The following is a 13,583-nucleotide window of genomic DNA, read 5'->3' as shown; positions in this document are numbered from 1 at the left end:
TAGCGGTCTTGAGCCCGAATCCAACAAGTGGTGACATCTACCAGCCTTCGTGACAATGACAGCAGCCTCTTCAACGAGGACCCCGTAGACCACAACCTTCCCGGTAAGGAGAAACCAGATGTCCAAAGACACCCCTGCATCCTCCAGTCCTGCGCCCTGGTGACCAGAACCAATGGTGTTCCGATGCACCTGGCATCTCAACGTCCTCCCCTGGCTGTTGGTTCCCACGAAGAGACCTCCAGGTCAGCCTACAACCTGAAACTGAACAGACAATATCCATAGGGTAACATTGGACGCCCGACTGGGAGCGCCCTGCACCTGACCACCCCTGTGCAGCTGATGGTGTGATTTTTGTGCTGGCTTGGGCACCCATTTGTACTTATTGAAGTCCTAAAGATGGCCCTTCAAGGCCGCTTTGCCTTCCCATAAGCAGCCTCCAACCAATGTGCCCCTAGTCGCCATTGACTAGCCTTTGCATCCCTACACTCCGCACCTAGCCGCCCTAGTGCTACTGGTGGTGCACCTGGAGTGCATAATTGAACCTTGGTTCTACCCCCAAAACCACCACACCAAAAGTAGTTCTACTTACCTGCAATTGATAACTTGGTTTTCTCCATGGGTTACATGGTGAGGTGTACAAACGAGTTGTCCTGCTTACTGATGTACTGCAGTGCCTAAACTGTTATTTGTTTTACACTAAGTTAGAAAAGTGACTGAAAAGTAGCTAGAAAGTAATCTGAAATAATTACAACTATTCTAAAGAGTTTAAAACACATTCTCTACTGCAAAGTAACTTGTACGCTCTTACAAAACCAGTACATTTCTTATTTTGAAAAGTATTATGTTGAAAGTAAATCTTTGTTCTAGTAATAAAAATAACAAAATCAAAACTTTTTTATACAAACAATTGGTCTGGATTCAATCTGAGTGTGCGACATCATTTCTTACTAGAGGGTGTACAACAAATGCTTAATACCCCCCTCTGATAAGCCTAACTGCTTAACCACACTACCAAAAAGAAAAGTGTAAGGGACTATTTACTTTAGCCTCTGCTATACCTCTGGGGATCCACTGCACTCTGTGCACACTATACCTTACTGTGGTATAGTACATACGGAGCCAGCTTCCTACACTTACATTCTAAGGTACTCTTACTGCTAGCCCATACGGACACACTAATTACCAACCTGTGAGTAGGTATCCCGGTATTTGGAGGTAGGACAATAAACTGTTTCTCTATCGTGTTCTGCTCAGGTTTCAGCAGCCAGTTCAGTGCATGGGTCTGTGTGTTAGCAAGCGTGCTACCTCCCAACAAATAGGTGCAACCCCACATCATTTTACCTTTATTAGCTGTAGCCTCCGATTTTCCTGTGCCAGGACTTCAGATGCTAACATCGGTTTCCATAATCTAGACTGCTCCATCCATCACGGGATGAATAAGAAAAGAACAGGTCTATCAATGTGGCCAGGCACCGAACATTTCCAAGAGACTGACCACACCCTTTCAAGGTCAGGAAAGTAAAATCTTAAGGGAGGAAGGAATCCTTCAAAACAGATGCCCAGAAGCAGAAATTCACTGAGCGTTCAAAACTGGTTATAAGCCCCAAAGCGAAGAAGTTAGAAAATGACCATCCAGGAAACCCTTCCTTTTTATATAGGCTTTTCGCGGGTTGGAAGGAATTGTTGAAGGTGCATCCTCCCTCTGTACGAAAACTGCACACTGTTGTAGGATGGTTCATTTTAGGGCAGTGCGTATGGATCAGTATTGATTGCCTCCAATCAAGCCGGGTGTGTTATCTTGCCCCTCCTCAACAATGTAACGAGGTGCAATAAAAAACACCAGGCTGGATGGGAAATCAAACATTTGAAGAGTGCACTCCTCACCCGTGAGTGTCTCAAGGAGTCGAGGGGGGCAGGGGAGGGGTGGGAGGGTGCTGCTACTGCTCCAACAGCCGGGTCTCGAGTAGTCTCCTGAAGGTCAGCAGGTCCTGGGTCTGTCGCAGATGGATGAGGAGGGTGTTCCATGTCTTGGCGGCGAGGTGGGAGAATGATCTGCCGCCGGTGTGAGTTCGGTGGATGCGTGGGATGGTGGCCAAGTCAGCAGAGCTGGCAGTTGGGAGAATAGAAAGGGTTTATTGAAATAAATACAAGGGAACACAAGAAGCACCAGAGGGTAGCTGCCACCCAGGTAACTGCCAGTAGTACTACCACTAAAATGCTACAAGCAACTTGATCTTAAAAGTTCTGCAAGAACAAATAAACTGGAATACCAGAAACTCATGATTTACAGTAGTTTCAAATGTAGATACGTCACTGTACCGCTGCAACAATTTTGGATCAATAGACAGCACACAGGAAAAGCAGCACTAGGCGTGGGGAAATGTCCAGAGTATATTCCTTGCAATTCAAAAGCTCACAAGAAATCAAATTTATTTGAAGAAAGACAGATTGCTTTGTCTAGGAAAATAGATTTCTTAACTGCTTGGCCGGTTTTCCCGCTCGCCCCAGACATGTACACAGAAAAAGTTTCACGTTCTTCACTAGGGATTCGCAGCTTGTTCCAGAGATCTGTGACCCTAGAGCGCAGTACCGTACAGACAGCTTCATTTCGGCATCTTTGCTCCTCCAACTAAAAAAAGAAGAAAAAAATAGGTGACTAAAAACCTACACAGACACAAATAAACAGCAAGATGCGTCATCGATATCACGTCCGAAGAGCATACCTGTTGCAAAAGCATCTTAAGGGAATGCATATTCTCTGTAGAAAGGCAAAAGGATGCCTCATCCTCCCATAACACTTGAAGATCAGATCTAGCGTCAGAGGAAAGATCCAGTTCTTCCATGCACAAAATAATTTGTTTTTGTGTGTTTACAAACTGTACTCTTCGCCGATTCTGCAGAATGAGAAGTAAAAAAATAATAAAATCAAGGCACTGCCAAGTCAAACAAAAAGAAAATACGATCAAAACACCAGACATAAAAGTCGCAGATCGGTCAGAAAACTATAATGGCCACAATAAAACTTAGTAAGAACTGAATATTAACCGAAAGCTAAAAGCTTGAAATCACTCAGTCTTCGGAGGCAATACTGGAGCAGACACAAACATTACTAATCACACCGAGTCTTGGAGGCTCGCGAAGCAGCAGGAATATGTTTTAATTTGAGCTATATGTAAAACATGGAAGGTAAATATAGGAGCAGTCATATTTGCAAAGTATTAATTTAGCCACGGACACAGTTTGAACGTCGGCTAGAGACAGCTGCAAAAAATAAAATCCTGACTGGCATGTATTCCTTTGGAGACCAAAAAATAATCTATTCTTATCCCAGAGTCGCGGCGAGGTCTAATCAAACTGACAGTGAAAGATAAATACATTTGACTTGAAGTTGTGTAGGATAATTTTCAAGAGTTAATATTCACCAGGAGTTAAGGTAATCACTTAAAAGCGCCCATTTGGACAGCAAAGTGAGAATACCATTGATAACCTGTAGTTTTGAATTTTCTAGGTATGCTAAAATAGACTTTCACTCTTGTACTAGCGCAGTCACTGTAAAATGGCGTTAAATGCATGTTTTATTCAAATGGCACATTTTGCGGCTTCATCTTGTATCTTTGTTCTAGGAGACAGCGGGGGTTTTCGTGAGGCGTGTAGTTATTTTGCACTGTGGATCTTAAGACCCGGGACCAGGGTTCGATTCCTGGCGCGGCAGGTTTCTGGACCAGGGTCAGCGGACTCGATAATTCTCTCGCCTCGGTGCCCACTCTGATCAGCGATCACACTCGGCAACTCTGGGCATTAGCTTGCCTCATCTTCACTAACGGCCCCACCAGACCGCCGGGGATGCCTGGTCTCACCCTGGAGATACCCATTAAGGGACCATCTCTCAGGGAAGCCAGGAAGGGTTTCGCAGCGGTCGAAGCGCCTTGGGACCCTCCGGGTAAGTAGTGCGCTATATAAATGCCTATAGATACATACATAGAAGGTGGGTGGGTGATGGGGTTGCAGGCGAAGGGAAGTTTTCTGAAGACTTGCAGCTAAGTGGGTTGCCAGACTGTGGCCTCCTGGTGACCAAGTGAACCATTTCACCTCTGTTGCTTACCAACAGGACCCGCTCAGGTTTCTCACAATAGTGCTCTGATGAGGTCTTACCTGCGAGAGCTCTGTGGGACGAAAAACACATGCAGATTCACAGCCGCCTCCATCCCCAGAACCTCCCTCCGGTTGTGTGTGATTTCATAGAAAAACCATTTCAAGGAATTCCACTGCTGAGAAACTATCTCGCCTAAGTCGGTTTATTGGAAATTCGCAGGATGAATGGCATTTACCATTTTATAGAAACAAACTCATAGAAGGTCTTTTCAGAAATTTACTTTTGCATGCTTATTTTTTTAAGGTGTAAATGCAATGACTCCAGGTCTTACTTGCACCAACATTTTTGTGGGATGTATTTCAGTGCTTTGCTTCAGGGGACATTATTACAGATTTAGATCTTTTACACTGACAACAATTTGGATGCTTTTCATTTGCTGACCACTCATCCCTAAACCCCATCCATCCCAGACGGTTAAAAATCCCGCAGCATGCCAAAACTACATTAATTTCTGAACCGTAAAAAACCCTTCCCCACACCTAAACTACACATCCCTGATCCCTAAAACTCCTTTCTACCACTAAAATCACCCAACCCTAAAACTTTTTCTGCTCAAACTCCACTGATCCCTGACCCCTAAACGCCTCATCAACCTTACACTCCACCAATCCCTGAAACCTTAAAAGCCTTTACCTCCCCATAACTATACCCATCCCTGAACCCGAAAAGCCTTCCCTGAACCCTAAAAGCCCTCACTACAACTAAACTCATCACTGAACTGTACAAAAAAAAAACACATTCACCACCTCTATACAAACCCCTGAATATCAAAAAACCTCACCCTTAAACCCACCCTTACTAAACAGCTAAAAACCTTTCACCACCCAACAGCTCCACCTATCCCTGAACCCTAAAAACCCTTACACCTAAACTCCACCCTTCTCTAAACCCTCAAAACCTCATGCCTCCATAACCTATCCATTTCTCAATCAAACTCCTTTGCCACTACTAAACGTTGTCCTTCAGCGAACCTTAAAAACCCTCTCCAACCCTAAACTCCATCCATCCGTGTCATGAAAAACCCTCAACATCCCAATTTTCCACTTTCCAGACCCATAAAATACACTTGCACCCCTAATCTACACCCATCCCAGGACCCTTAAACCTTTCTAAACTTCTACTCCACATCTCCCTGACCTTTAAAAATGTCTCATCGCCCCTTAACATTATAGTGTAGTTCCTATTTTCCCAATAGGCTCTGCGCATTGGAATAACAAACAGCAGTGTAGACGTAGGATTGAGGTCATCTAGGTCTCTACTGACTATGTTAAACTTAATTTAGGTTTGCGCCAGCTAGCTCAGAGGTCACTGGAAACGTTTTTGAACAAATGGGGCGGTACAAGTTCCCATGGCTCAGACAAGAAGGGATTCAGTTTCCGACAACCACATAAACATGACAACTTTGCTCTCCCAGAATAAGAGTATATCTCTAGAGTCGTGTGAAAACAATAGACAGCTATTTCACTCAGTCAGCAGTGCATACTTAGTTTCACCAGAGTGCAGAGAAATAGAGAGACGTACGTTTTCAATAAAAAGGTGGTATTTATGAACAATCTTCTTTCTCATGCAAGAGAAATGAACTGCCACAATTGCAATACTTAAAGTAAAGTGCGTACAGTAAAAGTAGTATTATGAAATATTGTAAAAGCATTGATATGGTTTCTTAGCCATATGATACTTTAAAATAGATCAAATATATACATACATAAAAACATTAACTAACGTACTCAACTGGTGCTTCTAACTAAGCCTACGCCGGTGTACCTGACCTAAGCCTAATACTCGGGAAGGGATGAGTAAGTAGCAGCTTAAGTTAAGTTGGTTAAGATTTATTTTGCCAAGAATCTGCATCAAGAATTCTCTTAAGGTTTTAGTCAGCTCTGTACCTTGGTAATAGAATGTGGGAGGTCTGGTATCTCTTTCCTCAGGACTCGATATCCCAGCAACCCGCAAGGGTAGGCTGGAAACACCGGAGCTGGATTTTCTCGGCTGGAGAAAAAGACAGAGTCTCTCTCAGTGCGTCAAACGGGAGGGGCGGCTTCCGTGGGCTCTCGCATCAGCTGGGCTCTCGGGCAAGTAGATGGCCGCTCTGCCCCAAACCACCGTGTGTTTGCTTAAGGTAACTGTTGGTATTTTATACCTGAAAGGTGCTGGGTTTGACGTAAGGTTGGACATAAGACGTCACTAAGAACTAACAGTTCTTGCTGGACTCCAGCTTGTTCAAATCAAAACAAAAGCAGGGGGGGGGGGAATTTCCCAGGCTGCTGGAGGCTTGGTTTGTTTAAAGAACGCGTTGTGCTTTCTAGGAGCCGATGGGAGTAGCCGTGCTGTGCTTTGGACTGCATGGGCTATTACTGAATGTGGATCTGATTCTTATGCTTTTGTAAGGATATTATGGATTATAACCGCACAAGGGCATGAATCGGGAATATCTCATTAGGGTCCTAGATAGAAATACAACCACATCACCCATTTCTGAACCCAAAAACCCATTACCCCTAAACGCCGCCCAATCTTAAGGTAATTTTGGATTTTCCCTTGAAGTCATCTTTTCTTGAAAAGGTTTCCTTTAATTTTTGATTTATTAGTATTTTCATTAAAAAAAATTCCTTAAAATTGGTTTTCCATGATTTGGTATCTAAGATTTCATTGGTCCTTTAATTCACATACATAACCTCCTCCCATATCTCCCCTAACTCACCCAATGTGAATAATGGGCCATCCCCAAGACTTGGGATCTTCGGGGGGCGTGGTTAGCAGCAGAGAGATGGCTGCTGCCTGAAAGAGCTCTCGCCCATCCATGGAGATTTACCCGCCCCACAGCTGCCAAAACCTGTGTGCGCAGCGTGGGGAGCTGGAGACTTTGTCCTGGTGCCTCCCCCCCCCCCCCCCCCGCTGCATCGTTGGTCCTGGTGGAGCCCCTGATGTAGCGGTGGGCTGACTGTGGTGAGACCAGGTCCCTGAGCGTCGGAGAAAGCAAATGGCAGCTTCGGCCTGGGACATCTAACTGCGGCGCCCGACTCACCCCCGAGTTGCCCCCTGAAGAGCAGCAGCCCGCCGGCGGACTCAGGTAAGGGGGAGAAGGGCCGGCGGAGGCGGCATTGGGACGCCCCTCGCAGTGCGACGCTGGTTGTGCTGCGGCGCCGGGGACTGCCAAAATCGAGGCCCCAGCTTTTGGGCCTGCACTGGGGGAGACCTGGAGGAGGGATGCAACGGCGCGAGGCAAGACTACGGCGCCTGACTCGCCCCCGCGTTGCCCCCTGAAGAGCAGCAGCCTGCCGGCAGACTCAGGTGAGGGGGAGAAGGGCCAGCGGAGGTGGCATTGAGACGCCCCTTGCGGTGTGACGCTGATTGTGCTGCGGCACCGGGGATCGCCAGAATCGAGGCTCTGGCTTTTTGGTCTGAACAGAGCACTGGGGGAGACCTGGGGGGGGGGGGGGGGGGGGCAGAGACGGAGCGAGGCAAGGTCTGATCCGCCACCCGGGCAAGTGTAAGCTGCAGGGAGGGGGGCGCTGCATTTGGCCTCCCCCCCCCACCCCCCAGGAGGACCTGCACTGAGGATTAGGGGCGGCACTCCAGAGCCCCCCTTACCCTTGGACTGGTGACGGCAGCACTGAAAGGGCCCATTGAGAAGCTTTGGGCCTAACTGCTTGGGAGCCTGAGGGGTTGTCCCCCGGGGAGCAGATGTATGGCCCACATGGGAGAGATAGCAGCAATCCCATCTGGTTTTCAAATCCCTGAATATGGAGGTGTGCAGCCAAGAGGGCAACACGCTTGAAATAAATGCAATCTGATAAAGGGCCCTTAGAGGTGGGTATCAAGTTTCAAAATTACCTCCAACAGCGGATAGATCTATGGACAATTGTGTACATGTGGAGTGGAGGCTTCTGGGTGCAAACAACCGGCCTAATTGTCCAGCTGGGGGCCAGTGTGGGACCCGTAACGGAAGATCCGGAAGCTGTACTGCATCATCAGCCGGCCCTTTCCAGGGAATCTAGGAGAGAGCGGCAATTGGTGAGAATCCCAAACGGGCCTAGCTGAGAGTGTTTCCTGAAGGGAATGTGGACTGCTGAGTTTATTGCATGAACCCTGATGGATGACCAACGGCGACAAGCTCTGATTGGAAGGGGGCGGATTACTCTACGGACATTAGGAGTGAGTGAAGGGCGACTGGACCACGCACGGAATGGTGGTAGACCCGGGCGGTATAAGTTAATGTGGTTTGCTCTATACATCCGGCTGTGCAGGTTCTAGCGCCTCTACAAAAATTACAGCAGGAGGCAGGGGATTGAAGGCCAAAGCCCAGAGGCAACTAGCAAAATTTGCTTGGGCTAAAGGAGGTGAAAAGGGTGACTCACCGAGATCGGACAAGGAGGGGCCGGAGGTGGTCCGGGCGCCAGGACCGGAGCAAACTCTACATGATGTTATGGCGGTGATAGGTGGAATACATGGCTCAGTGGACTAATACAGTGGAGGTCTCACTGCTTGGAGCCGACTTAAGGAAAATGGATAAAAAGGTGAAGGAGTTGAAAATTGTGACTGGCGCCCTGCAGGCCAACACCTCAGAGCTCCAAAAAAGCCAGATGCTGGAGATGCAGAAAAAGCAGGAAAGGAGGTCACAACAACTGGATGATTATGAAGGGAGGGCCCGCCGCAACAACATTCGAATCTTAGGAGTTCCGGAACAGACGGAAGGACCAGCCGTGGACCTGTATGCAGAGGAATTAATTATGAAACTTCTGAAGCCTAAGACGCTGTCTAGTTATTTCTCTATTGAAAGAGCTCACAGGGTGCCAGGTGGTCGGCCTAAACCAGGCGAGCCCCCGAGGCCGCTGATTGCCAGGGTTCAGCTATCGCAACAGACAATTTTGCAAACCTCGAGATCCAGCCCCCCGCTGAAAATAGACAACTACGAGGTGACTTTCTTTCCTGACTTCATGGCCAAGGTCCAGGTGCAGAGGAGGAGTTTTCAAGCGGTTAAAAAGGAACTGAGGGACCGAGTTGAAATGTGCGATGTTCTTCCCGTCGGGCTGAGAGTGGAATCGGATGGCAAATCGTGGTTTTTCGACTCGCCGGAGGCAGTATGGGACTGGATGGAGGGTTGGAACACTGTGGGAAACCGGAGAAGGAACCGCCCTGACAGACCTGGGATGCAAAAAGACTATCAGAGGCGGCAGGCACAGAGGTAGCAATGGAGTCAAGCAGGCTGGAAGAACAGGACTAATTTGATTCTGTGTTCTACTGTGGGACCTGACTGCACAGACATGCAAGTAGGGGGTTTATGAGGGGGAGGGACTTTGATTCATTGTACTAAGAATATTCTTTGTTTATTTTTGCACACGGGGTAAATGATGTGAACCATCTGTTGACTATATGGATGTGATGTGATGGTGCTTAATCTTAAATATTGCAATGACGGCTGTGAATATACATAAAAGTTGACTGTGCCCGTGGGTGGGGTGCTTGGTTCCCTCTGCATTTCTAGCATGTTAGGGGGTTGAGAGGCACTCTGCCATGTTTGGGGGTGGGTAGTTCTAAATCCACAGGCAGGGGAGCAGGGTAGGGGAGGCTAGGGTGATAGGGAGGGAGGAAGGGGGGATTGTTGTTGCTACATATTGATCAACGAGAATGCTTCTTTGTCAGGGATCTGTCGGACAGATTTCACTGTAAATGTAACGAGATTTATTGTTATATTTTTTATGGTTCGTTTCTAAATGACAGACTGTAAATGACGGATGCTCCCAGTCTCGACAAGGCGCACTGTGGCCCAGGCTTTGGTCACCTCTCGCCTGGACTACGGCAATGTGCTTTACCTTGGAGTCACCTTGGAGATTCAGAGGAAATTCCAGCTTGTCCAAATTGGCTGCTCGCCTTCTATGTAAGGTCCCGTGGAGATCTTCCATCTCCCCCTTTCTCAAAGACTTACACTGGCTCCCTATTGAAAGCAGAGTCAAATTTAAAGCCCTCTGTTTTTTTTTTTTGTAAAATTTTTATTTTGCATAATACAAAGGAACAGTAAACATAATGTACCACAGCGGGCGCATAGATGGTCCCACACAGTGGGAAAAACAGTAGATCAGGACGAGGCAGTAATATAGTGCAAGAAAAAGAAGCAAACTCTAGGCTCAACAGTCGCAGGGTAGAGGCAGTTTTATACGTAGCTCCATAGCTGGAAGTCTCTGCTAAGCAAGCTGGGAATAGGCCAAGAGTCACAAAAAAGGGCCTCGTCCATGAAGCATAGGCGCCCTCACTGCAGACCAAAGGGAACACAAACATAACTTCCCACGTCCCACCCTCTTCCCCCCCCCCGTGACGGTGCCACACTCATTCCCCAATCATCCGTCATACATACTTAAAGCTGAAAAAGGTGTAAGGTCCTCAATGATGCTGGGCATACTGCCCAGGGCAAACCAGTAGAAAGAAAGGACACCAAGGGACCCCATATGTGTTTAAAGTTTTTGTAGTTGCCGAGGAAGATGTCCGCCATTCTCTCAAGACTCAGAAGCCTCCGCAGTCTCGCGTGCCAGAGTGAAATCGCCGGTGCCTCCTTCCGCTTCCAAGCTGCAGCCAGCGTGAGCTTGGCAGCGCCTAAACAAAGCCATAGAATCTTCTTGTCCGCGCGTGTCTGGTGCTCGAGGCCTGGGTCCCTCAGGCCCAGGAGGATGAATGCTAAAGAGTTATCAAAAGGATACCGCAAAATATCTTTAATATGTGAGAGAATCTCATCCCAGAAGGGTTTGATGATTGGGCAGTCCCACCAAATGTGGCGGAAATCCCCCAGAAGGCCACAGCCCCTCCAACACTTATCCGAGACGTCCGGGTAGATACGATGAAGCCGGGTCGGGACCATATACCACTGTGTGAGAGTTTAAGTGAGCCTCCCTCAGGAGGATCGAATGATTAAATTGGGTCAGATCCCTCCATAGTGCCGACCATTCACCATCTGTGATGTCCCTCCCCACCATCTCCTCCCATTGCTCCATGTAACGCGGTCTAGGAGAAAGGGCGGATTGAAGCAGCAGTTGGTATAGGAAGGAGATGGCTCCCTTCATAGTGGATGTTTTTAGCAGGAAGGCCTCAAATTTGGAGGGAGGCCTCGTGGCTGCCTCCCGCACTCCCGGCGACGTGGCCCAATGAAGCAGTTGGAAATGCCTGTATTTATCAGTCTGCGGCACCTGGTAGTCCCGCATGCAATTCTCGAAGGTCAAGGGGTCAGAGCCATGAAACAGATGGAGCAGCGCACGGCAACCTCCCTCCCTCCAAGCATCAAAGGGGCCCTCGGTGAGAGCCGGCGGGAATGCCGGGTTAAAATGCAATGGGGTGAACGGAGATGGAAAGGTCGTCCACCGCTCATCACCCACCAAAGTGTCCCACACTTTCAGTGTAGTCCCTGTGGGCGTGCTGATGTACGCATTCACCGGGCGGTCTCGCTTCGGCTTCCAGGCCAGATCCCAAATGGACCGACCAGCCACGCTGCGGTCCATATGTAGCCAGTGTTTCTCGGAGAGTTGTTGCGACCATTCCACCATGACTCTGAGTTGGGCAGCCTTATAATAGAGGTGTAGATCCGGAAGGCCGACCCCCCCATCAGACCGTAGCCGTCATAGGAGTGCAAACGAGAGACGTGCCCGACCACCCTGCCAGACAAAGTTCAGGATCAACGTTTTGAGCTGGCCAAAGAAGGAAGTACCCAGTGGAATCGGTAGGGCCTGAAATAGATACAAGTATTTGGGGAGAAGGACCATCTTAATGGCATGCACCCTACCGAGCCAGGACAGGAATTTCGGCTTCCACTTCCCCAGTTCGGCCCGCGTCTTAGCCAGCAGGGGTGGAAAGTTGGCAGCGAACAACCCATCCACCGTGGGGGTCAGGTGGACTCCTAGATAAAGAATCGAGCCCGAAGCCCAAGCCAGTGGTGTTGAGGCCCTCGCCTGAGCGACTTCGGCCTGTGATAAGGTTAAGTTCAGAACATAAGACTTGCCATAATTAACCTTGAAGCCAGCCACCCTTTCAAATTCTAGCAGAATATCCCGAACGCATGGAAGAGAGCTAGCGGGATCAGCCACCGAAAGCAGGACGTCGTCCGCAAAGAGAGAGATTTTGTGTTGCTCCCCTGTGAACGGTATACCCTTCACCCCTTCATGTTCCCTCACTGCCATTGCCAAGGGCTCAATGCTGAGCGCGAATAGCAAGGGGGAGAGGGGGCACCCTTGTCTGGTGCCTCGAGAGTGTTGAAAAAAGGCCGACAGGTGGCCGTTCACCGCCACTCTCGAACGCGGGCTACAGAAGTTCGCCTTCACCATGGTGATGAACCTATCGGAGAAACCAAATGCTTGCAATGTGTGGAATAGAAAGCCCCAGTCCACACGGTCGAAGGCCTTCTCCGCATCTAGGCCCACCAGCACAGCTGGAATGCGGAACCTATCTGCCTTCTCAATAAGGTGAACCACCCTACGGGTGTTGTCGTGCGTCTGGCAGCCTTTGATAAAACCGGACTGGTCCGGGTGTACAATCGCCGGAAGCAGGTCCTGGAGACGGCTCGCCAGAATCGCCGAATACAGCTTCGCATCAATATTAAGTAAGGCTATGGGACGGAACGAAGCACATTGCTCCGGATCCTTCCCCGGTTTCGGCAGGACCATTATCACCGCCTCCGCCAGGGTCCCTGCGTTCGCACCGGATGTAGCCATGTCATTAAAGAGGGCAACCAAAAAGTCGCACACCTCAGTCGCATAGGTCTTGTAAAAGACCGCAGTGTACCCGTCCGGGCCGGGGGCTTTATGTAATTTTAGATTTTTGATGGCGGAGAGAACTTCCTCCCTTGAGATCGGCGCTTCCAACAGGTCGTTCCACGCACTAGAGACCTGCGGGAGCGGCAAGCGCTGCAGGAACGCCCGCTGCGACGCAGCATCCAGCGCGTCGCCCGTGTACAAATCGGCGTAGAAGCGGCCAAAGATGTCCGCCTTCGCCCCGTCGCAATGGTGGAGCACTCCCGTGGGATCCCTGATCCCCCCTATGTATTCTCGTTCCCTTTTGTCCCGTAACTGTCGGGCCAAGTGTCTGCCAATCTTATTGCCACTAGAGTATGAGTGCCGCCCTAGTCGAAGAAGAGTAAGCTCGGCTCTGTTGGCGTAGTGTGCCTTCAGCTTACCCCTAACCGCCGTCAACGGGCGGAGGGTCACTCTCGAGGGGTTAAGTTTGTGAGCCCTCTCGAGCTCGAGCACCTCAGCTTCCAGTGCTACACGTTCCTTCCTACGCAGGGTGTTAAGCTGCGAATTGAGGCCCAGGCACGTCCCTCTTATAGTCGCCTTAAAGGCGTCCCACGTGTTCGTCAAAGAAGTATCCGATGGGGGGTTGAGATCGAAAAATTCACGGATGGCCAGACGCAAGGCTTGGTTGGAAACCTCGTCCCTAACCACCGACGCCGGAA

The 13,583-nt window shown here is 49.1% G+C and overlaps 1 protein-coding gene across 1 annotated transcript in view; it reads right to left on the bottom strand.

Annotated features, from left to right (window-relative positions):
• LOC147733581 (protein regulator of cytokinesis 1-like) overlaps positions 1 to 13,583 on the bottom strand; it is an 863,550-nt gene that overhangs the window by 686,198 nt on the left and 163,769 nt on the right. Inside the window, exons 5-6 of the mRNA XM_086958987.1 lie at positions 2,724 to 2,894; positions 2,480 to 2,629 (exon numbers count right to left, since the gene is read on the bottom strand). Coding sequence (XP_086815113.1) covers positions 2,480 to 2,629; positions 2,724 to 2,894 — 321 coding nt within the window. The remainder of the gene's footprint in view (positions 1 to 2,479; positions 2,630 to 2,723; positions 2,895 to 13,583) is intronic.

The sequence above is a fragment of the Lissotriton vulgaris genome, chromosome 2_1, assembly GCF_964263255.1.
Source record: "Lissotriton vulgaris chromosome 2_1, aLisVul1.2, whole genome shotgun sequence".
Taxonomy (NCBI): Eukaryota; Metazoa; Chordata; class Amphibia; order Caudata; family Salamandridae; genus Lissotriton; species Lissotriton vulgaris.
This window is presented reverse-complemented; position numbering and strand designations above follow the sequence as displayed.